Source organism: Pelodiscus sinensis, chromosome 6 (genome assembly GCF_049634645.1).
Source record: "Pelodiscus sinensis isolate JC-2024 chromosome 6, ASM4963464v1, whole genome shotgun sequence".
In the NCBI taxonomy this organism is placed as follows: domain Eukaryota; kingdom Metazoa; phylum Chordata; order Testudines; family Trionychidae; genus Pelodiscus; species Pelodiscus sinensis.
The window spans coordinates 92,156,716-92,184,671 of record NC_134716.1 but is presented as its reverse complement, the minus strand read 5'-3'; the positions used below and the strand labels follow the sequence as shown (position 1 = coordinate 92,184,671).

Genomic DNA, 27,956 nt, shown 5'->3' with positions numbered 1-27,956 from the left:
GCTGTCATTTCCCATTTTGTAAGCGTGCAACTGATTATTCCTTCCTCAGAGGAAGGAATTGCCTTTGTTTATATTGAATTTCATCCTGTTTACTTCAGACCATTTCTCCAGTTTGTCTAGATCATTTTGAGTTTTAATCCCAACCTCCAAATTTAAAGATGAATTGCACTCATATAGTAATGACAAATGATTTCCTCTCATTTAAGATTTTTCAGTTTTTGTCCAGTTTTACAATTGATATAATGTTGCAATGTATAAGTTATTTGTAAACATATAGTGCAGTTTCATTCTTCTAAAGGAAAAAAAAAACTATAGTTAATTAGCCTCTTAAATACTTTTAGTCACTTGTTTTACCAGTTGCTTCTTAGCGGTTTGTGTAATTTATTTTGAGAGTTTTTAAAAGATACTTAATGAAATGTACAGGTGAACATTTAATAATGAAAACACAGTAATACAGGTGTGCCCTATGGTTACCAAGCAAATTTCCTGATTAGCTAAATCAGTTTGCTGTTCTTTTTCAGCGTTATCCAAGATAAATTTTGCGGCATCATTAACGTTTCTTTGGAAGGTCTGCATGATGTTATGACTGAAGATGCTGAAACAAGGACATACAAAGAGTAAGTGGAAAATCTAATTAAGCTGTAGGTGCTCATTAGTTCTACCAGTTTAAGATTAATGCATGCATGCTCCCCTGCCCCTCCACTAGAAAAACTGATTTGGGGACTTGAGACATTTGTATGTTCTGAAGAAGTTTGTTTTCATAATAGTAGGTATTTTATGGGGTTTCATGGGACTATTGAAACATGAGAAAAGCATTGTAATTTGGTAACAAACTTCAACTGGAATTAGACATTGGCTAATAAATTCACTTACCATGTGGTTTTACAAATTGTGTGTGTGTGTGTGAGAGAGAGAGAGAGTATATACACAAATCTATTTGTGCTGATTTGTAAGACCATTTGGTAGGTAAATAAATGTATGAGGCAATGTCTAATTTGATCTTTTACAGCATGGCTTATCATATGTGTGTGCACTTACATCCCTATCTACATAATAAAGAGCATTTGCTTTATAAATTATATGTATTTCATTCAGAGTTTCTTCTAAAGTGGTGTCAATGCAGCCATAAGTTTTTCCACCTCCTTCCCAAAGCAACAAATTTTGTCTATTGAGACTGAATAGTATAAACTGGACATAAAGTGGCCTTGAGGTACTGCTTAAAATGAATCGTGCAAATTGCTGCTGGAGCCCCAAGTGGCACAAGCCAGACAGTGCAGAAGGCCTGGTTGTAAGAGTTTATCCACCAGCTCCACCCCTATTGCCCAAAGCTCTGCCCTGGAATTAGCCCCCTACTATCTTGCCTTGAGGTCCAGCAATTATTTCAGCAACCATGGTCTACATCAGGGGTCTCCAAACTTTTCTGCCCGAGGGCCGCATTAACTATCAAACAGCAGTTCGGGGGCCGACTACACACTTGAGGTCCAAATAAAAACCAATCAAAAAATGGATGTTGTTTTTAATTATTTATTTAATATTATTTTATTCAGTTATTTAATAACACATTGATACACTACACATGAACACCTGTATTAGTGTGAATGGTGAAATTGTTTCCTGGATGCCAAAATAGCAGACATTTCTGGCTTTAGAAATCACTGTTTGAACTTGGGGGTGGTTCAATATGTTCAGCCTAAGACACTCACACTTGAAGAGATGTGATCGCTCTCCTATCATGCAGGGAATGAGGTGACAATTTGTAACATAGCCTCATGGAACAAGGGGCATGCATTTTAATGGGAAAAGCTGGTTTGAAAGCAGACACGTTATCACTGTGCCACAGCAACCAGACCGCCTCCTGCAATGGGCACCAGCTCCTCAGCCCCGCCCCCGGAGAAGTAGCCCCTCGCTCCTAGCCCCTGAGAAACCACCGTCGGGTTTCCTCTCCTCTGTCCAGCCTCCCACAATCCTCTGCCGCCGGGTCTGATCCGGAGCCCGCCTTCGCGACCCCCCTTTTTCGCCCGCCCGGCCAAGCGGCACGCGGAGCCGTCCCTGACCTGGGCTACCTGCTGTCCCGTGCGCGCGCTGGGGCCTCGCGCAGCTGCCTGCGAATCCGTTTCTCCCGCTGACACCAATGCTCGGACTCAAGCGCCTCAGGGATAATCTCGCCGGCACGCGGAAGAAGGCGGGGCCAGACAAAAAGGTCTCCACGGGCCGGATGAGAGGGCCTTGCGGGCCGCATCCGGCCCGCGGGCCGTAGTTTGGAGACCCCTGGTCTACATAATAGTATCCACGTTTAGATGGTCCTCATCTCTCTTCATGGGAATTACTGTGTGCTAATGCTCTACAGGGCATATCCGATGAAGCAATTTCTTGAGAGAGAAAAGAACATTACTTACCAGTAACTAGAGAAATCAAAATATATTGTTGCTCCAGATCCACATTGATCCATCCACCTCCCTTACTCCTTACTGCTGCTACTTTTGACAAAATGAAGAAATGAATATGGCAAGGCTTGGTTCTTGGATCTTGCAGTGTGTCTCCTACAATATGTCTCGACAGAGACACTATATTCTGAGTACTCTAGTAACTGGTAAGAAATTTTCCTTTTATGGAGGTCATAATCTCTGTGACTCAGCTGTTCTCAAACTTACAAAGGATTCCTTAACAATCTTAGAAGGATTTCTAAAGTCAAAATATATTTTTGGTCAAGTAGAGCCTTTGTATTTCTGAATGTGCTATTGCCTAAATGCATTAAATCAATGTAAATTATAGATGTAATTCTGAGTGTTTAAAAAAAAAACAACAACCCACAATTTAGGAGCTGCTTTCACACCTCCAATTCCCTTATGTCTTAATTCTCTATTCTTATGCCTTATACATTTATAGTGAATTATAAAAATAAAGAAAATAATGTGAACAATAGTGATGAGTAAAGCTTTTTGTTAAAGGGGAAAAAAGAATAGCAATAACACATCGATATAAGGAGCCATCATATTTTATTCCCCAAGATAAGGCCATGTAAGTTAGCTAACAAGAAGGAGAAAGCAGGATTTTACATATAAATATCTTGCTATGGATGACCCATGTATGAAGGGGGAAAAAAATCTATTCTTCTGTACTATGGGGGATTAAGGATATCAAAATACAATTTATTCTAGAAAGCAAGAGCGTCTATGTTGAGATTTTCTCAACCATATTTATCTTCTGTCAAATTAGAGTATTTCTTAGCAGAAAAATAATTAGAATTCGGTTTAAAAAATTTTTGTGCAAAAAAAATCAGTGTTGGTCAGGCTAATGCATAATATACACTGTTCTTCTCTTTGATTTGGCAGCAACAATGATATTAAGTAGGAATAAGTTTAATTTATCTGTATATTTTAACCTCTTGGTTAAAAAAAAAAAACGGTTTCCTTTGAACTGTATCAAACACATCAGTGCAAGAAAAAACATAAGGTAAAACCCCAAGATAACATTTCTCCATCTCATCAGCTCCAAAATTCAATGTCAATCTGACGACAACACAGATATCACAATGAAAGTAGAGTGTGATGTCACGTAGGTATGTTAGAAATAGGTTAATTGAATAGTTGAGTAAGCGCATGAATTCCTATTGGTAACTCCGCTATTCTATAGTCCTCAAGGGCGGGGATGGTAACCAATGCGCTTCTGCCCCACTCTCAGCGAGCCCCGTGTGGCCCCATGCTGCTGCCTCTGTATCAGAAGCAGCAGCGTGGGGGGGCCAGGTGGGAGCCAGCCTGCAAGGGGAGCTAGTTTGAAAAACAGTTCCCCTCGCCACCTCCCTCCTTCCAGCCCCCACACACACTGCCATTGGCTTTTGGCTCCCACCAGCACCAGCTCTCACTCCCACTCCTCCCACCTTGCTGCCTCTGATACAGACTTTAGTCTAAAGAAGAGAAGACTGAGTTGTTACCTAATAGTTTTCAAGTACAGTGAAAGCTTTGTTATCCAGCACTCTGTTAACAAGAAAACTTTAACTAGCTTTGACCCCAGCTGAACCTGGACTCTGTGAAGCACTGCTGCTTTGAAACACTGCGGGGAGCCCTGCATCAGGCTCCCCACGGCATTTCAAAGCAGCAGCGCCAAATGGAGTCCAGGATCAGCTGAGGACTCTCCAGCTGACCTCAAGTCGGTGTGACAGTGCTGCTTTGAAATGCTGTGTGGAGCCCACTGTTGGGCTGCATGCAGCATTTCAAAGTGGCAGTGCCATGGGGAGCCTGGGAACAGCTGATCCCTCTCCTCCCCACCCCCGCTAACCCCGGGCTCCATGTGGTGCTTTTTACCTTTGAAGTGTATACTTCAAAGGCAGAGGCGCCCTACCAACTACTTGAATAGTTGATACAAAATGCATCCACTCATCAATTAGTCAGTTATCTGATATTTAACATCCTTAGTGGCAGGGCTGTGAGCCCAAGGGAGAGGAGCCTGGGAGTAGGGCAGCCAGCAAGGGGGCACTGACCTCCCCTGGTCCAGCAAACTCCAGGGTCTGGGACAGCTTAAATCCTGAGGGTGCCAGACCAGGGAGGTCCAACCTGTACAACATCAGACCAGTAATCTGTGTAGCCAGATATCTTGTCTCTGACAATGACCAATACTTCAAAGGAAGGTTTCTATAAATTCCATAGTAAATAAATAGGGATAAACTACACAGTAAGGGAAATTTCTTGCTAACTTCTTTGTTTGTATGTTTTTAATCAGTTTATGTGCTAAAGCAGGAGGTCTTTCTATCCAGTATAAAATAACTAGTTTTTACCCTATTTAATGTGAATGTTCCCATTTTTCATTTAAGTGTGAAATCCTTTTTTTAATCTTACTTTGGTCTTGGTCTCCAGAATACCTTGTTACAATGAATTGTACAGGTTAAGTATGTGCTGTGTAAAACAGTATTTTCCTCAGATTTTAATATACCGTATATACTCGAGGTTAAGCCGACCCGAATATAAGCCGAGGCACCTAATTTTACCACAAAAAACTGGGGAAAAATATTGACTCGAGTATAAGCCTAGGGTAGGAAATGAGGCAGCTACTGGTAAATGTAAAAAATGAAGATAGATACCAATAAAATTACATGAATATTTATTTCAAAGAAAAACAATAACCTAGCTCTGTAAGTGGAAAAGGGGGTCAACAAAAATAATATGGTATCAAAAATACCGTAACTCCCGCTCAAAGTCCTCCCGCCAATCCAATGAGCCCCTGAAGGGCCGCCTGCAAGAAAGCGCCCAGCGCCAGCACCAGTCACACACGGGAACAGACGCTCGGACACTCGGCCCAACCAGCTCAGCCCCCGCCCGGACCTTTCCCAGGCCAGAGCCCCTCTCGGCTGCTCCCCGAGCCTCCCTGCCAGCGGCCCCGGGGCGAGGCCGCTGGCTCCGAGCAGCACCTGTGGGTGCACCCGCAACCCAAGCGGCCGGCAGAGGCTCCGAGCACCCCGCGTAGCGATGGCCCCCGACACACGGAGCCCAGCCCGCTCCCGGCAGCGCCCCCCGCCCCGAGCGCCTCGGTTACCGGGGCCGGAGCTCCGGGCTCACGCCGCTAGACCCGGCCGGCGGCAGAGACTCGCTGAGCCCGCCCGCGAGCAGGAGGCTGACTCGAGTATAAGCCGAGGGGGGCATTTTTCAGCACAAAAAATGTGCTGAAAAACTCAGCTTATACTGGAGTATATACGGTATTACTTTTACATTTCATGAAATATTCTGCATTCCACTCTGCTTCTCAGAGATTCATTTTCCTAAATTAAGGTCTAAGTTTGTTCATGTGACAAAGCAAGTTTATTCGCTGTACTACTTAGGGTTGTGAAGGACTAGTCAACTATACGATAAGCAAATGCTTATCGGATAGTCAACAGGATAGTCGACTAGTCGCTCCCCCCCCCCCCCCCCCCCGCTGCCTCTATCAAATAGTGTGAATTTACAAATCTATATTCCTGTTCTCAGCTGTATGTTGATGTCTCATTTTGAGGAGCACAAAGTTACAGAAGATGAGGAGCCTCCCACAGAACAGGACAAAAGGAAGAAGATGGTAAGTTCTTGATATATTTGGTGAAATGTTTAAAGTTTTAATTAAATACACTAGTCAGCCTTAAATCTTTGCCACTGGATTTGGTTCATCCATTGCTGTCACTTCTTATATGCTTGGAAAACTCTGCTCCCAACCTAAAAGATCAAAGACCTTTAAGACAAACTGCATAGCACAGACAATTATACTTTTGCTTTTTTTCACACTCTAGGAAAATGCTGCCAAAAGTGATGGGGGTGGGGAGAAAGCGAGAGGGGGTTGGGGGGAAACTCCAACATTTCTTCCGGTTTTTGCTTTTGTCTCAAACAGGAACATTATTAAGGTTTTCCAAATATTTAGTCTTTCTTGCAGAAAAAAATTAGAACTTGAAACATTTTCTATCCTGTAGAACAGAAGTGACCATTTATATTTGTAATGATTTGTTTAATTCATATTTTGTTCTTTTTTTGTTAGCAAGCCAACATTTTTTATAAACGATTGGCTTTCCTGTTTTTGGTATACAGTTTTCAGTTTCCTCCGGTGGTTCTTAATTTCCTTAAATTGTATGCTAAGTTTAAGTAGAGCTAATTAGTGCTTTAGGTCAACTTTTTGCATATTAATCTAGCTAAATCCACTTTTCATTAAGAATGCAGTATCCCTAATTACAATAATCCCATTCCGTTGTTTTTAATTTGTATTTTTAATTATAAACTTCTGTAGTTTTTTAAAATGAATTAGAACATACTCATTTTAAAAAAAATTTCACAATCCACAGAGTATTCTATACTGATACATAGCATATTTATTGTATCATTTGTGATTATAACAATCTGTTCACTTTAATAGAGCCAAATTCAGTAAGAATGTAATGCTTGTAAATTGTTTCAAGACCTGTTTGCGACAAAATTCTATGTCAAGTGTTGCCTTTTTGGTAGCAGATACCCAGACCTAACCATGGTAGTTCAGGATACATTTGCTGATACATAAAATAATCTACATTTTTCCTTCCTATTAGTCTTCCTCTTTTATTCCAAATTTTAATTTTTGTTCTTCTTCAAGTGGTTGCTCATGTCCATTCGAATTAGGTCTGTGCACCGTGTGCACCGCGTCTTCCGGATCGTTTTCCCTAGCAGTACCCGTAGTGCCAGCAGGGAGCCCTCTGGAGTGGCGCCGCCATGGCGGGGCATAAGTACCCCTACCGGCGCTCCCCCACCTCAGTTCCTTCTTACTGCCCGTGACGGTCGTTGGAGCGTGTCTCTCTGTTAGAGCAATTAATGGTTCCCATTTCTCTTAGGCTATGTCTACACTGCAAGCCTCTTTCGAAAAAGCGCGTCTAGACTACAATACGCGGATCGGAAAATCGATCCGCTTTTTCGAAAAAGAGCGTCCTGACTGCTGGACGCTCTTTTGAAATTAAAAGCCACCCCGAGCCGCTTCTGCCAGGACATGGGGGCAGCATTTCCTTTCGGGTGCTGCTGCCTGCCCTTTGCAGAGACGCGTGGTTAAAGGGACGCCCCTGAACACCCGTTGCTCTGCTTCTGCAGCTGCCTTTGTTGTCCCTCTAGGAGGTAAGCAAGGCATTTCAGTGCTGGTTTGGAGTGCTCAGCTTCCTGGGACACCCCAGCAGGTTTTTTGTTTGGAGGTTTTTCTGGTTTAGACCCGTTTCTTCGGCATTGAGCCAGAGCTGCTCCAGGGCAGGCGATGGCCCCACGCCATCATATTGCAAGTGTTACTGCATCTGCATGACACAGTCATGAGGCTACTTCCCCATCTGGACTCAGACCAGAGGTACGAAGGGATCGTCCATCATGCAGCCCCACTGCCCTTGCCTCCAAACTTCTTCGTGGAGAGGCATTTTTGGAGGCTTGACACCAGCTCTGACTGGTGGGACCGGCTCGTTATGCAGCTGGGATGACCAAGAGTGGCTACACAACTTCGGATGCGAAAGACCACTTTCCAGGAGCTGTGTACCTGGCTCGCCCCTGCTCTGCAACGGCAAGACACCCACCTGCGGCCCGCTATCCCCGTGGAAAAGAGGGTCGCCATTGCCCTCTGGAAGCTGGCAACCCCCGACAGCTACCGCTCCGTGGGACACCAATTTGGAGTGGGCAGGTCTACTGTTGGATACATCCTGATGGAGGTAAGTCACTGTCTGGGGACAGTCACAGTTTGGGGTGGGGGGAAGGGAGACTGTCAGGGAGGGCAAAGTGGAGTGTGAGTGGGAGGGAGCTTCTCCACTCCCCCTGAATTGTTGGGGGGGAGTTCTGAGGAGGGGATTCCCGGTGTGTTTGAGAGGGAAGGTGGGTGGTGGGTTCTCCTCCTAAGAGATAAGGCACCCCTTCTAACATTTTGTTGTCTGTCTCTTTCTGCAGGTGGTGAGGGCCATCAATTCTGAGCTGCTGAACAGGCTCGTCTGTCTAGCAGATCTGGACAGCATCATGGCCGGCTTTGCTGCTCTTGGGTTCCCGAATTGTGGAGGAGCGCTCGATGGGGGACACATTCCAATCCGTGCACCACCCCATCGAGCAGCCCAATTCATTAACAGAAAGGGCTATTTTTCTATGGTCCTCCAGGCCCTGGTCGACCATCGTGGCCAGTTTTCTGACATTTGTGTTGGGTGGTCAGGGCGGGCGCATGATGCCCGCATCTTCAGGAACTCGTACCTCTACCGGAGGCTTCAGGCAGGAACATTTTTCCCGCATCACGACTTTGCGGTTGGGGATGTGCACATGCCGTTGTGCATAGTGGCTGATGCCGCCTATCCCCTGATGCCGTGGCTGATGAAGCCCTATACTGGCCACCTGCATGCGAGCAAGGAGCAGTTTAATGCTCACCTTAACCAGGCTCACAACCAGGTGGAAAGTGCGTTCGTACGTTTAAAAGGCAGATTCCGGTGCTTGCTCACACGCCTAGACATGGGAGAGCGCAACATCCCTGAGGTGGTGGCTGCATGTTGCATTCTCCATAACCTGGTGGAGAGGAAAGGGGAGGCCTTCCTACCAGGGTGGGGTACAGGTGCTGATGGTCAGGAGAGGCACTTTGCCCAGCCCTGGACAGCTGCCATCCGCCAGGCTCACCGGTCTGCTGTTTGCATACGGGAGGCCCTACGGGAGCAATTCTCAATTGGAGGCCACTGACTCTACTGAGGGGCTTCTGCCTGGGGACTGGGCCCTGGCCCAATAGAAGCTTCCCTCCTCAACCCATCTCCTGACCCTGTTGGGAGGAATAATAAACACAAGGGTTTGTCTCAAAATAATAAGTTCTGTTTTATTTTTTTAAATATCACTCACTGGAAAATAGTATAACTGTTGCAAACATAAAAAAGCTTTTGTTCATTTTTAATGTAGAAAATATACTTTCATGCCAAACTATGTACAATAAACAGTTTGTTTAACACATTCCTTGTCATTTAACTGGGGTGATGGGGGTGCTTGAAACCTGGAGGGGGGGAAGGGGATCAGGTTGCACGGTGCTTGCCTGATCTCAGTCTCCTGCTTGGGCCTCGTGTTCGGGGTCCACCATGGCCACGGGATCGGGTTGTGCGCCTGTCGGTTGGCTGGATAACAGCGGGTAGGTGCTCTTGGGACTGGGAGGCCTGGGGGAGAGGAGGGCCAGGGGGAGAGAGGGGCTGGGGAACTGGAGGGGCTGGGGGAGAGGGAGGTCCAAGGGGGGAAAGGGATGCTGCTGTGGAAGGGGGGTTTGGTGGGGCAGGGTCATGAGGTGCTGGAGAAGCAGGACCAGGCACAGGAACAGGTAAGCCACAGACCTCCCTGAGAGTGGCACTCAGGGACGTGCGCTGCTGGACCAGCTCCTCCATCAGCCGGTCATGCCACCGATCCTCTGCCTCCGCCCTCTCTCACAGGATGGTGTTGAGCTCCTGCACGGCCTCCACATGCTGCCTCAGGATGTCCGCATACACACGCCTGTGTCTGCGGCTCCCATGTCCCCGAGATGGAGGTGGGGCTGGGGTGCTTGCGGCCCTCTTGCACGGCTGGTCCGGCTGTGGAGGAAAAGAGGAAGACACAATCAGTCATAAAAAACTGGACTCTGTAGCACTTAAAATACTAACAGGATGGTTTATTAGGGGATGAGCTTTCGTGGGCCAGACCCACTTCCTCAGATCAGAGTAACACGCCTACATTTCTATCACAATCAGTCATGTGTGTAACAGCTGTCCAAAAGGGCATGCCCTCTCCTTGAGACAGAGAAATCAGACATTCTGAAGGTAACACCATGTGTGACCTGGGTATCTGCCTGAGCATTACAGGTTTCCCTTCTACATCACCCACTGTGCACCCACCTCCCCCCCTCCTTCCCCTGGACAGGTGTTACACAACCTCACTGCACTCACCTGCTGCTTCATCTCCGGTGTCAGATGACACCTGGGAGGCCTCTGGGGTCTGTGTGACTGGCTCCAGGGTGAGGGTCGCCGTCTCCTCACTGTCCTCCTCTGGCACCATGTCCCCGTCTCCAGACTTCTCTGGGTCCTGCTCTGGCACGTCCACCACAGGGTCCGCCAAGCCTGACTGCATGAGATGCCGTGGTTTCCGTGCTTCACCACCACCCACGATCTGGTCCAGCTCAGTATAATAGGGGCAGGAGGGGGAGCTGCCCCAGAACGGGAGCTATCCTCCCTGGCCTTCACATATCCTTGGCGCAGCTCCTTAACTTTGGAGCACACCTGGTCCTGGGTGCGGGGGTAGTGTCCTTTCTGGGCCAGGGCCTCTGCCATGCGGCCATAAATGTCCGCATTTCGCCGCCTGCTTTTTAGGGCTTGTAAGGCCGCCTCCTCTCCCCAGAGCTTGAGAAGGGTCTTGAGCTCTGGCCCTGACCATGATGGTGCCCAGCCTTTAGAGCCCCTGGTTGGGTCCCCAGAAGGCTCTCTAGAAGGGCCAGGAGGGTCTTGGGGCTGGGACATGCTGCACTTCACCAGCCGTGTGCTCTGGCTGCTTTGCTGCCACAAGTGGCTGTGAGGGTGCCTGTCCCTTTAACAAATGGCTGCAGACAGGAACCAGAGACATGCAAGGCATGCCCCAGATTGTCCACCAGGGCTTCTTCCTGGAGGCCATTATTTTCGAAAAAATGGCCTCTCCGTGTCCACACTCACTTATTTTCGACGGATCTCCGTCGAAAAAGGTGTTCCTCCTCGTGCAATGAGGTTTACCACCGTCGAAAGAAAAGCCGCGTTCTTTCGATTTAATTTCAAAATAACGCGGCTGTAGTCTAGACGCAGGTGAAGTTTTTTCGAAAAAAGGCTACTTTTTTCGAAAAAAACCTTGAGTCTGGACACAGCCTTAGTGTTGTAAATAGTTCAAATTAGTTAGATAGTTAGTAGCTCTTTGTTTTTTCTTCTTCCCCTTCGGTGGTGAGGAATGCCAGGGCCGCAAGGCTTTAAAGCGTGCGCTGTGTGTGCAAAGTTTATGCCCAAAGGAGACCCTCACGATAGTTGTCTGAAGTGTCTGGTTGAGGGCCACCTAACAGACGCCTGTAAGATCTGCAGGTCGTTTAAGCCGTGCACTAAGAGGGAGAGGGACTCCCATTTAAAACTTCTCCTCATGGAGGCGGCTGTACAACTGGCATCAACTGGACACTTTGCGGTGCGCAGTGCACCGGCATCCACGTGCAACGCTCCATTTCGGGAGCGGGCCTCGGTATCGAGGGCTCAGCACCATTCTCACTTCCCAGCACCGAAGAGATCAAGAATGTCCCGTGGTACGTCTCCGAGCCGCAAGTCCAAGTCGGGCCTACACCGCAGCGCAGAGTCTCTGGAGCACACGTCCTCGACTACCACTGCGGCGTAAGTGAGCGGGACGACCATCCAACCCAGGGCAGCTACCCTCGTACCGTCCCTCCACGCTGGACACTTTTGAGGCGGCGCAAGATCTCATTAGTCTCGCTACCTCCCCTCCGTCGTCGGTTGAGGTGGAGAGGTCGAGGTCACCTACGCCGGAGGCCGTGCTGGCACCGGCTTCGCCTCTGCACCGGTATGATCGGCCGGCACCGGTCGCTTATGCAGCTGGACTGTCCCCTGTGGGACCAGTACCGCTTGCCTCTACCTCCGTGCTGGTGTCGATGCGGGCCGCAAGGCCTCACCCAGCGCTTAACTGGGCTCGACCCTCCTCGGTGCTGGGACCTCTTCCAGACCCCGTCTTGGCTGCGCCGGTGCCATATCACCCAAGCCTTGCGGCACCATCTATGGCAACATCATCGGCACCAGCGCTTAGCAGCTTTCCCGGGGTGCTGCCCCAGTCTTCAGCACCGGGCCCTTCGACATCAAGCTCTTCGACACCGATGCAAATTCCAGCTCCGGGCTCTTCGGCACCAATACAGGTTTTGGCACCGTTAGAGGCACCAGCATCGGCCCCGTGGGCCATGCTGGTACTGTGATCGCCAATACCATCGATCTCTCAAGGTTCGTCTCAACAACTCTAGTGCCTTTGTCCCAGCCTGCGGTAGAGTCTGCGGGAACAGCGATGGGGCTGCTGCCAGAACGACAGCCGGCTTTGGGGGTTCTGTGCCCGCAACCGGTACCGACTTTGACAGCACAGCCATGCACCGTGTCGACACCACAACCAGCACCGGGTCCTGTCTTCCCAGCACCGGCTCCACTCCCGGCACCGGGACCTGTCCTCTCGGCACCGCAACCAGCACCGGGACCTGTCTTCCCGGAGCCAGCACGCCCTCATCGCACGCACACGGGCAAACCCGAGTCTATGGCCAGGTTTTCCCCCCCGTTTGTGGCAGGGCATTCGTCATCTGCACCTCCGTGGCCTGAGTCTGATTACTCATCGGATTCTGATGTGGCGTCGTTCAGGTCGGAGTCCTCGGGAGCTTCCTCTCGTCATAGATCCTATTCCCGGCACTGGCGTGATCGTTCGCGTGTGCAACAGACTTGGCCGCCTCAACCGCAATGGACCTTCTGGACACCGTGGGCATACCACCAGTGGCAGGGGCCTGTGCCCTCCTCTGTGGTGTCCGGTGTCTCAAGGCACCGAGCGCAACTGTCGGCATCGCTGTCACAACCCTCTCCTTCGCCCCAGAGGTCTGTTACTACAGATGCTGCTACAGAGCCACAAGCCTTGGTGCCAGAGCTGCTCCCCCAAACGGTGCCGCCTGTCCAGCCAGCTCCTCAACCGGGCCCTACGCTGGATCTGGTACCGATCCAGGAGTCGTCATCATCTTCGTCTCCTGACGAAGCCTTGGTGGATCCCGCACTGGCATTGCCTACTATGGATGCTCGAGTGCATCAGATCTGCTTAGGCTTCTGGCCTCCAATCTGGGTGTCCCTGTGGAGCCAGTAGTGGAGGACACGGACCCCATGATTGACATCTTCTCCGACAATGCACCCGCCCGCTTGGCTTTGCCACTTAATAAAACCGTGGCCAAGGTTACTAACTCCCTGTGGCCAGACCCTGGCTTCCGTGACCCCTACCTTAAAGGAAGTTGAGAGGCGCTATTATGTCCCGCAGTCGGGGCACAAACACCTGTACTCCCAACCTGTTCTGGGGTCCTTGGTCCCTGACAAGGCTCCCTGACAAGGCCCGTCAGGAGTTTGCGGCCATGACCGTGGAGGGCAGAACTATCTCCCGCACGGCCCTTCAGGTTTCCCTGAATGCTGTTGACTCTGCAGCCCGTACCATGGCGTCGGGCGTAGTTATGCGCCATGGTGCCTGGCTGCAGGTGTCTGGAATACCTCCGGACGTCCAAACCACGATTCAGGGCCTGCCTTTTGACGACAAAGCATTGTTTTCAGAGCACACTGACTCCAGGCTCCATACGCTTAAGGACACGAGATCTACTCTCCGGTCCTTGGGGATCCACATGCCGGCCCCTCAGCTTTGTGAGCTTCCCTATAGACAGTAGGGGAGAACGCAGTCCCAGGTCCCCCGTAGGGATTACTGGTGACGCCGTCCTCGTGCCCCCAGTGGAGGTGCAGGGGCGGCTACGGGCCTGTCGTCCGCAAGGGGTCGTTGACGCCGCCCGAGAGGGGACAACCCCCGTGGGATTGGTCAAGGCCCCTCTCAGCAGCCCAAGCGCCAGTTTTGATGGGCTGCTAGAGAGTTGCGCACCAGCCTCCCACCCTGCCCCCCATTTGGGGCCAGATTATCCCAATTTGCCCAGGTTATCCCGGTTTTCCTGGGCAGAAATCACCACCGACGCCTGGGTTCTAAAAATCTTAGATCTCAGGGACCTCAACAAGACGGTGGTGAAATCCAAGTTCAGAATGGTAACCCTGGCCTCTGTGATCCCGGTTTTACAGTTAGGAGACCGGTACGCAACTCTCGATCTCAAGGACGCTTACTTCCATGTGGCAATAAGACCCAGCCACAGGAGGTTTCTCCAGTTCCAATTTACAGTGCTCCCATTTGGCCTTTCAACAGCACCCAGGGTCTTTACAAAATGCATGGTGGTCGTAGCGGCGTTCCTCCACAAAAAAGGGGTACACGTCTTTCCGTACCTAGATGACTGGCTGATTCATGGTCATTCCTACGACCAAGTGGAGGCCCATGTTTCCCTCACAAGGGCCCTCTTCGTAAGGCTGGGACTCATGCTAAATGAGAAGTCATCGTTGACTCCCTCTCAGCACCTCGAATTCGTAGGTGCCCTCCTGGACACCAGCACTCCTCCCCAGAACCAGGTTTCTGTCCATAGTGGAGCTGGTCTCTGAGTTAACCCGGTTCCCCATCACGACCGCCCAGGTCTGCTCGAGGCTGCTGGGACACATGGCAGCATGTACATATGTGGTACGCCATGCTCGAATGAGGCTTAGACCTCTGCAGGCCCGGTTGGCAAGGGCTTTCAACCAGTCCAGGGGTCTCTGGGACACGGTTCTTACAGTGCCTCTGGAGGTGATAGCCTCCTTACAATGGTGGACTCAGGAGGCAGTGGTGTGAAGTGGGGTTCTGTTCACTGTACCTCCTCCCTCGCTTACACTGGTCACAGATGCTTCGGACCTGGGTTGAGAAGCACACCTGGGGTGTCACAGAACCCAGGGTTTGTGGTCTCCTGCACAGCAGGCTTTGCACATAAATGTTCGGGAGCTCAGGGCAGTCAGGAGAGCCTGCGAGACCTTCCTGTCGAAGCTGTCTCGCCGCTCTGTCCTGGTCCGCCTGGACAACACAGCAGCTGTGTTTTACCTCAACAGGCAGGGGGGAGCCCAGTCGCCTCCCCTCTGCCGTGAGGCTTTGTGGCTCTGGGACCTGTGCGTAGCGCACGACATAGTTTTGCAGGCAGAGTACCTGCCGGGGTGCAAAAACAGAGTACCTGCAGGCAGAGTACCTGCCGATGCTCCGAGCAGGTCCTTCGGAGCCCACGAATGGTCTCTCAAGGATTCAGCCCTTTGTCAGGTCTTCCACAGGTGTGGTTGTCCCGTAGTAGACCTGTTTGCCTCAGCACGCGACACCAATTGCCAGAGTTACTGCTCCCTGTTGGGGCTGGGGGAACACTCCAGGGGGGATGCCATGACCGTGCCGTGGCCGGCGGGCATCCTCTATGCTTTCCCTCCGTTTCCCCTAATTCCCAGGGTTCACCTGGAGAACAGTAGAATTGAAAGTCCTGACCGGAGCGATTATCACAAGGCACTGTGGGACGCATCCTGGAGGTCAAAAACGTAGACTTTCACTGCGCTACGGTAAAGTTGACCTTGCAAAGTTGAATTTAGTGTTACTCCTCATGAAAAGCAAGAGTACAGAAATTAACTTTGACAGCCCTTAAATTCGATAGAATGGGCTTGCTAGAGTGGACTCGTTTAGAAATTTGACCTAATGAGTCTAAGTTCAACCTAAACTTCCAGTGTAGACCAGTCCTTTCTATGGCTCATTTGAGACAGTGCAGACACAACTAGGCTTTTCTATTGTTTACAAGGAACCCACTGTATTATATAGGGAGGTATGGTAAGCTAACATATTTCTTTCAATTAGGAAGAAAGACTGCTTCTTGTTCATTGCTTATAATTGAAAAAAAGTTAACCACTGTGATTATAAAGAGGCTATTGATTTGTCTCTCTTATTATATTGTAAATCTAACTCTAAGGATTAGGCTGTGTATTACTCATCCTTGCCTGCTCTTGAAATCAAGTATTTGTCTAATCCTTTCCTGTGAGATAAGATTGTCCCTGGGGAAGTCATGCAGTGCCATTTTTCTAATGAGACTGTAGACAGCTAAATAGCCTTAAAGGAAATCAGAATCCAGTTTATATAGGCATGTTGGCTGAAAGTTTGTAACGTAAAAAACCTTTCTCTCAATAAATAACCTCCATCTCGCTGAAAAATTACTTTAATTGGGATTTTTGTACATATTTTAGTGCATCGTACATAAATATAGATTTATTGTAAGTTTACAGAAATCAAGAACAAAGTTTTGTACAAGACTAATGATAAATCACTTTATGATTTTTCTTTATTATTTGTTTGCAGTACAGAATGTATAGTGAAATTCTGTTTCCCATGGAGTGCAACAGTGTTCTTGATAGCATGAGAACACTTGGTGTTAATCAACACAATTGTGGATCATTTCTCTCCATCACATCCAAGGTTCTACTGGCACTGGACCTTTGTTGCTTAAGCTACACACACACATTTAATCTCTTTTCAAGTTTAGCCTTATTAACTTCTCTCTCTGTGAGCTGAAAGTTCTGTGCTAAGTCTCTCTGAAAAGTTTAATAGTGAAGGTTAACCCCAAACTAAATAAAAAGGCTAGTACTAAACTGATAATCCATACATTTCTTTTTTAATCTTTAATTTGCCATTTCTGAATTAGAAGGCTAAGCATTTCAGATGTTATTATTATTATTATTATTTATTATTACTATTATTATTATTTTATTATAATTAACATCTATTTCTGTGGGACTTGTGTTATTAAGATCTCCAAACACAGCACATGTTAGGTAGAATTAAGTAATATTATCCCTGTTTTATAGGCATGGAAATTAGGTGTCCAGCGTTACATAGGAGATCTATGGAAGAACTGGAAATGGAAACCAGATATTCCTTACGTGTCAAAAATTTCCCCATATGTAGTTTTCCTGATTTATGTACAGAGTGAGAGAAAGAATCTTGTCAAGTGTCTATGCATTAGCAAGCTGGCTATATAAGGACCAGGGGCGGATATAGGGCAGGGCGAACGGGGCAGCCGCCCCGGGCCCCGCACTTCAAAAAGCCCCGTGCATGCGCAATGGCACCGCTGCGCATGCGCATGGCGTCACTGCGCATGCGCCATGGCAAAGAGGGGGCCCCGCGGAATTACGCTGCACAGGGCCCCGCAAAACTGTCATCTGCCCCTGATTAGGACCATGTTAAAAAGTATTCATTCATATAATGCAGTGTTTCTCAAAGTGGGTTGCGGGCCCACTTTGAGAAAGCAGCTAATGGGCCACTCCAGTTGTGTACCTAATGGCTCCGCAGCCACGGAGCCTCATGGCTCCCATTGGTTCACATTCACCATTTGCAGCCACGGGAAGCAGTGTTCTGGGCCATGCCACTTCACGCGGCTCCCGTTGGCTGCCAAAAATAAACCACAGCCAATGGGAGTTGCAAGGCTCCATGGCTGTGAAGCCAGTAAGTCAACAAATTAGAGTGGCTTGTTAGCAGCTTTCTCAAAGTGTGCCAAGGGCACACTGACATAATGGAATAAATTCAGTAAAATCACAACACAGAATTGAAACAGAGATCCCCAATTAAAGGTCAATTTCAATACAGACTTTTAAAAATTTTATCTTGATACAAAATCACAAATATCTTAGAAAATGTAGCAGTATAAGAATTTTCAAATCTGTCAGTTTGCTATACAAAATATTAAAATGCCGTATGAAAATAATATTTACTACCTTTCACAGTATTGTCTGGATAGAGACCTGTAAGGAATAAAGCATTCACACTTCATGTATGTTAACTGTTAACTTAATAGTATCTCAGCTCTCCAGGCAATAATCAGTTATTCTATCAGAGGATTAGTTTAGCCATCCTTAGCATTTTTCTAATTTGACAGTTTTCACCTGCTTGCAGTCTTGAGTTATTGGTGGGTCTTCTATAGATTGGCCTACATGGCTGGCTTATGTCCTAGGGAAGGTTGAATCTTAAAATTAAGCTTCACTAGTATATCAGACTTTCAGATGTGCACAATTCATGTGCATAAAGCTGGCATGTAGGTGAGCAAAGGTTATACCATGGTTGCTGGTAATTTAATTCTGCTGGGAAAAAGGGTCCTGATTTTGTAAGGATATTCAGTATAGAATCTTGTGAGTCACATAGAATATGCTAATTTAATATAGTACTTTTAATGGACTAAATTGGAACTTTCCCACTCAGCTATGCCTTAAAGCCACTTACCTTTTAAGAAGTCTGGTATTTTAGGTGCCTTTCTCTGATTGTACAAGTGTTACAAAACTAATGGCATTTGGAAAGCATTAGGCCATAAAATAAGCAAAAAATATTTTTACATAGAACTGAAAAGTGCTCTCTTTGCCCTTTGAAGATGATCTTTGTGTACTGACTATGAATATTGGTTATTTGATGGGAGAAAGCTTGCACTGACCTCCACATAACTGTTCTGGAGATAAACAGAAGAATTCAAGCTCCAGTGTTGCCAATCTGGACTCTTTTGTGAATACTAAAAGCATGTTTAAAAAAAAATCTGAGGAGTTTTTTCAAGGCCTCTCTCAAAGATCTCTAGATATTTGCCCTGCTTCAGCCCAGGAGAGACATAAAGAGTTTTCCCTCTCCAGTTGTTGCTTCAGTGCTTCCCCTTCACACACATTGAAGAGCTGCAGGATGGGAGTGGGGAGGGGGAAATATTTTATGTCATATCTAAGACCATTTTGCATCCTGCAAGCATTCAGTTCTTCCAAAGAAGAACTCTTTTGTCCACTTCCTGTGGTGTAGAGGGATGTGTTACACGTCTTAGAAGATAGGCATTTATGTTGATCCATGCAGTAGACAAGTTTGCAATATTTGTCCATATGCAATTGTTTGATGTGAATGGTTGTGAGCCACACATTTTCATACTCATGTCCTTTTTAAGATAAGTGAGAAGACAACATTCTTCTTCCTGCACAGCTCAAAATTTACAAAGGCTCCCAATTCAGTTCAGTCAAAACAGGTTTTCATTGATACAGTCAAATACTTTTTAGCAAGAACTGTTTCCATACTACACCTATGACAAGGTGTACCTGGCCTTTACAGCTCCCTACAAGAGGCCCTGTGGTCCTATAGCACCCTGCCACAGGACAGTAGTGAAGTTAGATCCTCCTATCCTACATAGAAGGGCCTCACAGAAGCAGCTAATCAGAGTCCAGCAGGGTTACATAAAAGGAGATGCAGAACCTTAGCAGTTCAGCTCCTGACTAGTACCAGGGAGGGAATGGTGGGTGTGCAAAAAACACACGAGGGATAAAAGGAGTTTGGTTCTGGCTGAATTGGGTTAAACTGGGGGAGAGAGAACCAGATAATTTTAACCCTAAGGTAAGAGGTGAAAATGATGACAGGTGGGAAGAGGCCCAAGGAAGAAGCAGCAACAAATTCAATTAGGGTTCTTGTTTGAGACCTGGAGTAGAGGGTCTCCAGCCAGCAAAGAGATGTAAACATTGAGAAGGCAACAAGGTCTGTTGGGAAGCCTGAACAAAGGATTGAATTTAAAGGGCTTAGAGCTGAGCTGAAGATCCTGCTGAGCGTAGACCCACAGTCTTTGTGGGACAACTTTGCTACTCTGGATTAGGTCCTTTTTCAGTGTGTATCCCAGCCAGAAGCACCTGTCAGGTAAGATCAGGTTACCATATCCACCTACTAGGAGGCACTCAAGAGATGAGTGCCCCTTGTTACAGTACCAAACTTAAACTTTCTGCCAGTAACCATTTTAGGCATGCAGCAATTCTCCATATTTTTGAAGTTTAATGCTTACCTGCCCTACACACACCCATAACATATGTAATTTTTACACTTAATTTATATATGTTTAGATCAGGTATGATGGAGAACTGTCAAGTAGTGCTGTAAAATAGGCAAAATCTGGATGTTAGCAAAAATGATACTTTCTCAAACACTATAACACTGGCTACAATTTTTACTGTTTAAAGTAATTTTAACACTTTAGCAGTGTTTGTTGCACAAAGCAACTTAATGACAGTGCATTAAAGATTTGTATTGGTTTTGCATGGACAAGGTTTGGGATTTCTTTCTAGAAATGAAGACGTGTATAACATATGGCAAAAAGGCAAGTATCAACATTTTGCTATATACCAACATGAAATGTTTTCACATCACATATTCTTAAATGTCAAATTGTCTCATAGGTGGTTTTCAAATAAAATCCATATTTTCAAATAAAATTTACTGAGCAGATCAGCCTCACATTCAGTGTTATGAAGCAATAGCAGTACAGTTTGCTTGGTAAAAGATTATAATTTGTAATTGCCTCTACATGTAGTAGTAGTCTTTGAAATATTTTAGAAACTAACTTTTTAATTCAGTGACACTTATGCATAAGTCAGTATTAGTATTAGAGACTACAGTGCATAGCTTCATATTGAGTTTCAATCAGCGCTCACTAAACAAAAATGGTGGTTTTGGTAATTAACATATAGATCTAATTGTGCTAATTTAGCACAAGCCTATATACTGGTACTAAATGAAAAATGGTGGTGTAAAGCTAACTTGTTTCAGGAATTTTACCTTTACAGAGGAGTATAATTTATGAGGACTTGGAGGATACAAGCCCCTTAAAACATACCTCAGAGAAAATGACTCTCTACAATCTTTGGGTATTATTAAGAAAATCAAAAGAATACAAAACTGTCTAAAGCAACCAGCACTGGACAGAATTCTGTGATTCTGAAGTAGAAGCCAACAGACATGTATTGGCAGCTGCTGGATGACTTTCCTACTTTACATTATGGGTGTCATGGAGCTTAATTTCAGAAATTCACAAGCACATTGAATTTGGTACATGATAGAGTTGTATTGAACCCAGGAAAGAAAACAGTCTCTGAATCTCATCAGACAGTATCAGGTTCACCAGTTTGTATAGCCAACAGAATAAGTGCATACTCTAGCAGTTGGTCGTCATATGCTGTTTGCTTCAGAAAAACACACAAGAAACTTCATACAATAGAAACATTTGAGAGAGTAACCAATCAAAGGAAGGGAACACTTCAAAAAAGATATTATGACATAAGCGCAGAATATCTGAGGAAGATTTGATTGCTAAGAATACTGTTTATCACTCAATTACTTTTCTTCCTACTTGAGTAAAATGAATCTTAAAGCAAAACCATCTAGTTACACTGCAACAATACATTCACTTGATGACATTGCATTTTATCAGCTGATTGAAGAGCTAGACAATTGTCTTATGTACAATAAAGCTGTTCTCCTGTTCAATCCACTACAAAGGTTTAAAGCCCTACTTCCCTTAGCTCTAGAATTTGCAAAGTATTCCAGTAGCAAATTACAGGAAAAATTAGAAAGACGTTATGTTCTACAACGTATGTCTGACGTTTCATTCCATGCACAGCATGGACAACATAAATGTACCTTTGTTTTGCACATTAACTGATGCTATCCAAGTTGCTAGCAGTCTGATACAGAAACTTAAATTCATCCAAATGTTTTGTGAACATTCTTCAGGCAAGTGAGCCTGATGAGGAGCTTTCAAATGAACAAGTGAGTTATATAATTCCACTTCAGTCCTTCAATCTGAAATAGCCCAAAGGAAAGACTCAATATTATTCAAAGCCAGGTGATTGGAGATTACATAGGTCAGCTACTTTTGTGTCCCACTTGGAGCAGGAGTTTGTCTTTTGGTGATAAAGAAATAGGCATAAAATTTATCTAGTCATGAATATCATCATTCAGAATACATTCAAATTGTGGAGTACAGTATTAAACTGTCCCAAGATTATGATACCACTGTACATAAGCCTTTCTACATAGCTACACCATGAGTTTGGGTCTTGCAATTTAATTGACATGCTTTACCTTTATGGATTTTTTTTTATCGGTGCTGATGAATTGAGGTGGCTCATCACTAGCTCTGCAAAAACTGAATTAGAAATACACCAGCAAGAATTGTTAATTCCAAATAGAATTACACCACTTTGTGCTGATGGAAATGTCATCCATAAAGAAGGTGATAATATAGACATCAATACAGAGAACAGTGATGGAAGGAACACCTTCCATTCAGTGTATAGAATAGTAATTCAAGAACAGTCTACAGATACACCAGCTCCACAAAAAGTATCATGGAAGATGGGGAGAAAGTCACCTACTCTTCCTGGGCAATCAAAGTCTTCTATACAGTGTGCAGCTCTTGAAAAATCAAGAACATGTCCCGCCCCAACTCACCATGAAAAAGTAGTTGAGAAAATATTTGACACCTGCAAATGAACACTATCTGAGCTTGCTCTTGATGTCTTTTAAGATTACTGCCTCATGATGTCCTACCAAGATCAAATGATGACATTTGATCATAGTTGGATGATAACATTTTGGATCTATTTAATCCTCAAGTTTTCAACAAAGAACAGCACCTACACCTCAGTTGCATATGCCCTTGTAGATGTCCGAATAGCTGACATACGCACCATCCATGATAAAATGCTGATATGTAAGGAAATGTCAGCAGCAGTTGGACAACTCCATGCTATTCAGACCATAGATCAGCAGCTCTGTGCTGTTGACCAACAAGTGAAATGAACTTCATACCAGTACAATTTGTCAGGATGCAGGTATTTTCATGGATGACCTACAAGATTAAAAGAAGCCTATTGAAACACATCTTTTATGCACCATTCTGTTACTGATGAAAAAGGAGGCATGGTCTAGTAGAATAATGCTTTCAAACATTCTCTAAGTATGGTCCCTGCTCTGAGGACCATAGAAGAAGATTACACAGAGCGATAGATGGACTTTTTTAGATTCTGAGAACAGAAGGAGCCACTGTGATAACCTGTTCTGACTTCCTACATAACACAGGTTATAGAACTTGGCTGAATGAATTCCTGTTTGAAAGAGTATTTCTTTTGGAAAAACATCCAATGATGGAGAATCCATCGCAACAAACTGTTGCAATGACTAATGACTCTCTTTCTCAAAAATCTACGTTTTTCCAATCTGAATTTGTCTTGCTTCAACATCCAGCCATTGGATCTTGTTACATCTTTATCTACTAGATAAAACAACCCATTATCAATATTTGTTCTCAATGTAAGTACTATACATGATTGCTATCAAGTCACTGTTAACTAAATAAGCAAAACAGATTATGCTCCTTTACTCTATAACTATAAGTCATGATTTCTAATCCTTCACTAATTCTCTGGCTCTTCTCTGAGCCCTTTTGAGTTTATCAACATCCTTCATGAATTGTGATATTAGAGCTGGACACAGTATTCTAGTGGAGGTCATACTGGTACTAAATCCAGAGATAATATAATCTTCCTACTCTCAGTTCTTAAGATTAGGGGAATGGAGTTCATATAGGCAGTTTATATACATATTAGTTTGATGTTTTGGTGTAAGCCTCAAAAGTCAGAATGAATGCAGATTGCTGTCTAGTGGTTAGAGATTAGGCGTGGAAGTCTACAAAACGGGTTTTATTCTCAGCGATATCACTCATTTGCTGTGTGAATATTGACCAAGTTACATACTTATGTATGTCTCTGATTTTCCATCTGTAAAATCTGGGTGATTGGCATCTCTAATATGTCCATTACTGCAATATCTTCCATATCTCACAGGGATGATGAGGAATTTCCTTAATGGTAGTTATAAAGTATTGAGAAATCATCTGAGAGAAGTTATAGAAATGCAAAATATTTTAACAGTTTGAGTGCATGATTTGAGAACTGTTATTTAACTAGTTGGAAACTACAGTTTAATTTTCATTATGGAGGTAACTGACTTTTCCCTGGAAGAATTTGTTTCAATGAGGCCATTTCTCAGGATCGGCACAGAAGAAAGCAAAAGGTTTTTATTACTTCAGCTCAGGTTATAAAATAGATGTATGAATCACTGGTGTGTTGGGACTGCCTCTTGCCTGCATTACTATATTTTTGCTCTTATCTCTTCTCCACAGCTTGCACTGAAGGACCCTGTACACACTGTGTCGCTGCAGCAATTTGTCTATGAGAAGCTAAAGGCACAGCAAGAATTACTGGGTGAACAAGCCTTTCAGGCACTTATGGAAACAGTGGATACAGAAATAGTCACGCAACTCCAAGAGTTCTTGCAAGGCTTTTAAAGAGCTGGAAATAAGATTTTGTATGTCTGACTTTCTAGCTCAAAAATATGAAAAGAACACCTATCCTTCCATCTTATATGCAAAAGCCTGCTTAAAAGCTAACAGTTACTTGTGTACAACAATAAAGAAGCAAAGACCATGAAACTGTTTTTTTCTTTATGTAGGATTGGCAGAATAATTTGCTCCTAACTAGAGTTTACAAACCTGTTTCACAAGAGAGTATAATTTTATATATATGAGGAATGGAGGAGAGTTGCATGAGTTTAATATGTACAGTGAAAACAACTTCTTAATTTGCTGTTAGAAAAAAAATGTTTAAATTCTTATAATCATGTGCATTTAACATTTTGAGGTAAATTGAGGGCTAATGCTGGAGATATTTTTGTGTGACAATAATAGCTCAATTTGCCTTACACGTTTTAATTGTTTATTAATTAAAAAGAACCAATTCTGCACACCATTTAAACAAATGAAACTATAGGTTAAACCTCTAAAATCCAGGACTCTCTGGTCCGGCAACAGTCATGGTCCTGCTAAATCAGAGAGCACCAGCTGGCCAGGTTCAGGGGCTGGGCTGGCGGTGAGGAGTGCAACCCAGCATGCCAGCGAGGTGGAGAGCCAACACCCCTGACTGGGGCTGGTGAAGGCCCTGGGGCTGCAGGCAGCAGGGCCAGTGCCTAGGTACATGGCCCTGGATGAGTGAGCACAGCAGGGAGCACAGCCTCACCCAGGCTGGAGGCAGTGCGGCTAGTGGTGCATGGGAGTGCTGCCCCGGCCAGGGCCAGCACAGTGCAGCGGCTGAGACTGAGATGGAGACAGTGGGGCCTAGCACTCCCAGCACAGTGGGGAACACAAGATTGGGGGGAGCAGGGCCAACAGCCGGGACGGGAGCCTTGACCTCCCAGTTGCTAGACCAGGAAGGTCCTACCTGTATCAAAGCAGAAGACTATAGAACATTCTTCAATCTGATTTTAATGTTATATATTACTTGCATCTTTTTAAAAGACAACAAATTAATCAGCCAGATGTTTTATTTCCATTATACTGATCCATGTATGGGTAAAATTGTTAGAAAAAGGAAAATGTCCCATTTTATTTTCTGCAGATGTGTTTTCTACTTAAATATGATGGGTAAGAACCCAAAGACTTCATAGTAATGCACTTCTGTGCTATATCAGAGACCTAAGACTTTCTGATTCTAGTCTCTTTCTCTCAAATTAGGGTGGGACCTGAGTGTTTTGTAGATATATATTGCCAACCTTGCAAGAAGTTGGGGTGGAAGGTATAACTGTTGCTGAATAGTGCCCTCTTCTCAAGATTAAGGACCTGATCTATAGTCCTTTGATTTCAGTGAGCTTTAACTTTGGATCAGATAGTAGGAATGTTGATGAAAATGGTAAATTAGGAAAAATGGAGGGCTCTGTCGATCACACAAGAATGTTTCTATACATCCTTCTTTCCATCTCTCATTCTCAGGAAAGGGGGAAAAAGTGTGTTTTTTTTTTATTTTGGTTTTTTGGGAGGGGAGGAGTGGGAGTGTTTTGCATTTCCTATCTGCCCTCTATTGCCAAAACCCTTTTTAGTTGTGGGTTGAATTTTTTTTTAAGGAAACTGTTAAAAATATAGAAGTAAAATGTACAATATGAATTTTCTATAGAAAGCTGGGTACAGTATGTAACTGGAGAACCTACTGCCCCTTTGTAATATTATAGAACTGAAAATGTACTAAAGAAATTTTGATGCTTCCAAAAAGACAAAAGCAGTAAAGTTTCAATTAAACTTTCCAAAGATACCTCACCTCTGACTGTCTTAATCTGTATGCTTTTATTTTTAAATATACAAAATATTCTCAGTAGTTTAGAGATTGATGCCTCCTTCAAAACTCTTATTGTACCTATAAGATACAACAGTGGTGTAAATTGTAAATGGCAATCTGAATTCTTCACTATAGGTTTAGCTTCTGTGCTTTATTATTAAGGCTCAAAGTTACTTAGCATGATTTATCCCCATACTATTAATATATTTTCATTACACATTCTAAAATATATACATTTAAATAGAACATATTTAGTAAGCTTTACTGACATATTCTGCAGAATGCCTATGTCAGTTAATGTGATGATAAATACTAAGGCATAAATACTTTTGAAGATAAAAATTCTAATGGAATGGACATCTTTCTACCTCCTGATGGGTTTTCATTTTTAGTTATTGATATAGTAGGTTTACTAAAATAGTTATTTTAACTATTACTTTAGGAAATGCTTCATTTATGTATGAAGAGTTTTGTTTATTTAAATCTCTAGATAAAAATATAGCTTTTAGTTCGAAGTGCCGCAGACTTCCTAAGCTCTAAGAATAATGTTTTGGTAACATGCAGTCACAAAATTAACAATTTATTTTGCAAAATATGTTATGTCTTTAATGTCAAAATAATAATTCATTGATTTCTTACCTGGTGTCCACTCTCCATGAGAATAACTTTTGAAATTAAGTATTTTTTCATATCAAACAATGTGTTATTCATTAATAGTTCTCAAGGTGTATAACAGAAGTCTTGAGGGAGTATGTACTCTTCTGTAATAGATGCTAGCAATATGTGATTAATTCTGGTAGTTTATTACTGTATGTCCATTATCTCTTGTTTCTGCATATGGAACATACCCATCCCCTATCATTCAGCACCAGTTGCCTCTTTGACCCCCCTCAAAAGAAATGTGTGATAGTCAAATGCTAGAAAGTATCTCTGGGTTAGAAAGGAACAGGAACTCAAGGATGATTAGAGCCATTCCCTTTTTGCATTCTTTCAGCCTTCCATGATGGGAGGAGCACAAATGGTTCCAACAGACACAGCATTCCAGAAGATTCTGGAATGGCATGTATCCCTCGATCCCACCAGTGTGAATATGCTGATACTTGCGTCAAAAAACTCCTCCTTGTAGGAGTAACTCATTTTCTTAAAAGAGCTATGATAACCCTGAAATACACTGATCTGGAAATAAATAAAAAAGACACTTTCTTATACAGAATTTGGTATTTCCTTAACTGTTTGCAGAGCTGAGATTGATTTGTTAAGTGATCAAATATCCTAACTTTATTTGCAAAATTCTTAGTATAATCAGGAAAATGTTCCTGTGCTTAGTTTTATTTGTGTTTCCCTTGATTAAATCTATAGTATCTCCTTTCCTCTATGTTGAGTAATTAATTCAGATCAACAGTCTTCTATATCTGATATCATAAAATGCTATAATCTAGTGCCTCAGGTGATTGGTTATTAATCAGAGGACAGCATCAGGATCTTGCCCATTCCTTCAAAAGGTAACTAGTTTTTATCGTCCTCATAATTTCCATTGAAAAGTCCAGCTGAGATAAAAACAATTCCTATAATTACCTGTAAACCTTAGGACACAAAGACATTTGAAATAGTATTTATTATTATGTATTAATTACCTAGACAAATGCAGGCATTACAGGAACTTTTCTGTTTATTATTGCTTATTTAACAGACTAATTCTTAATGCTAAGTGACTGTTACAATTATAAATGCTAATACGGGTTGAAACACTCTTAACTGGGACTCTCTGGTCTAGCAACACCCCATGTTACCAAACTGGGTGGGGTTGCGACTTCTTTGGAGGATAGGGACATAATTCAAAATGACCTTAGCAAGTTAGAGAAATGGTCAGAGGTAAACAGGATGAGGT

At 44.4% G+C, this 27,956-nt stretch overlaps 1 protein-coding gene across 5 annotated transcripts in view; it reads left to right on the top strand.

Moving 5' to 3' along the window:
* The window catches only part of IPO11 (importin 11), a 252,471-nt gene extending 226,422 nt beyond the window's left edge, over positions 1–26,049 (top strand). For all 5 annotated transcript variants that reach the window (XM_075932406.1, XM_006134432.4, XM_006134434.4 and 2 more), the window contains exons 28-30: positions 522–617; positions 5,955–6,039; positions 24,088–26,049. In XM_075932406.1, coding sequence (XP_075788521.1) covers positions 522–617; positions 5,955–6,039; positions 24,088–24,252 — 346 coding nt within the window. In that variant the 3' untranslated portion in view covers positions 24,253–26,049. The remainder of the gene's footprint in view (positions 1–521; positions 618–5,954; positions 6,040–24,087) is intronic.
* Positions 26,050–27,956: the final 1,907 nt, after the last annotated feature.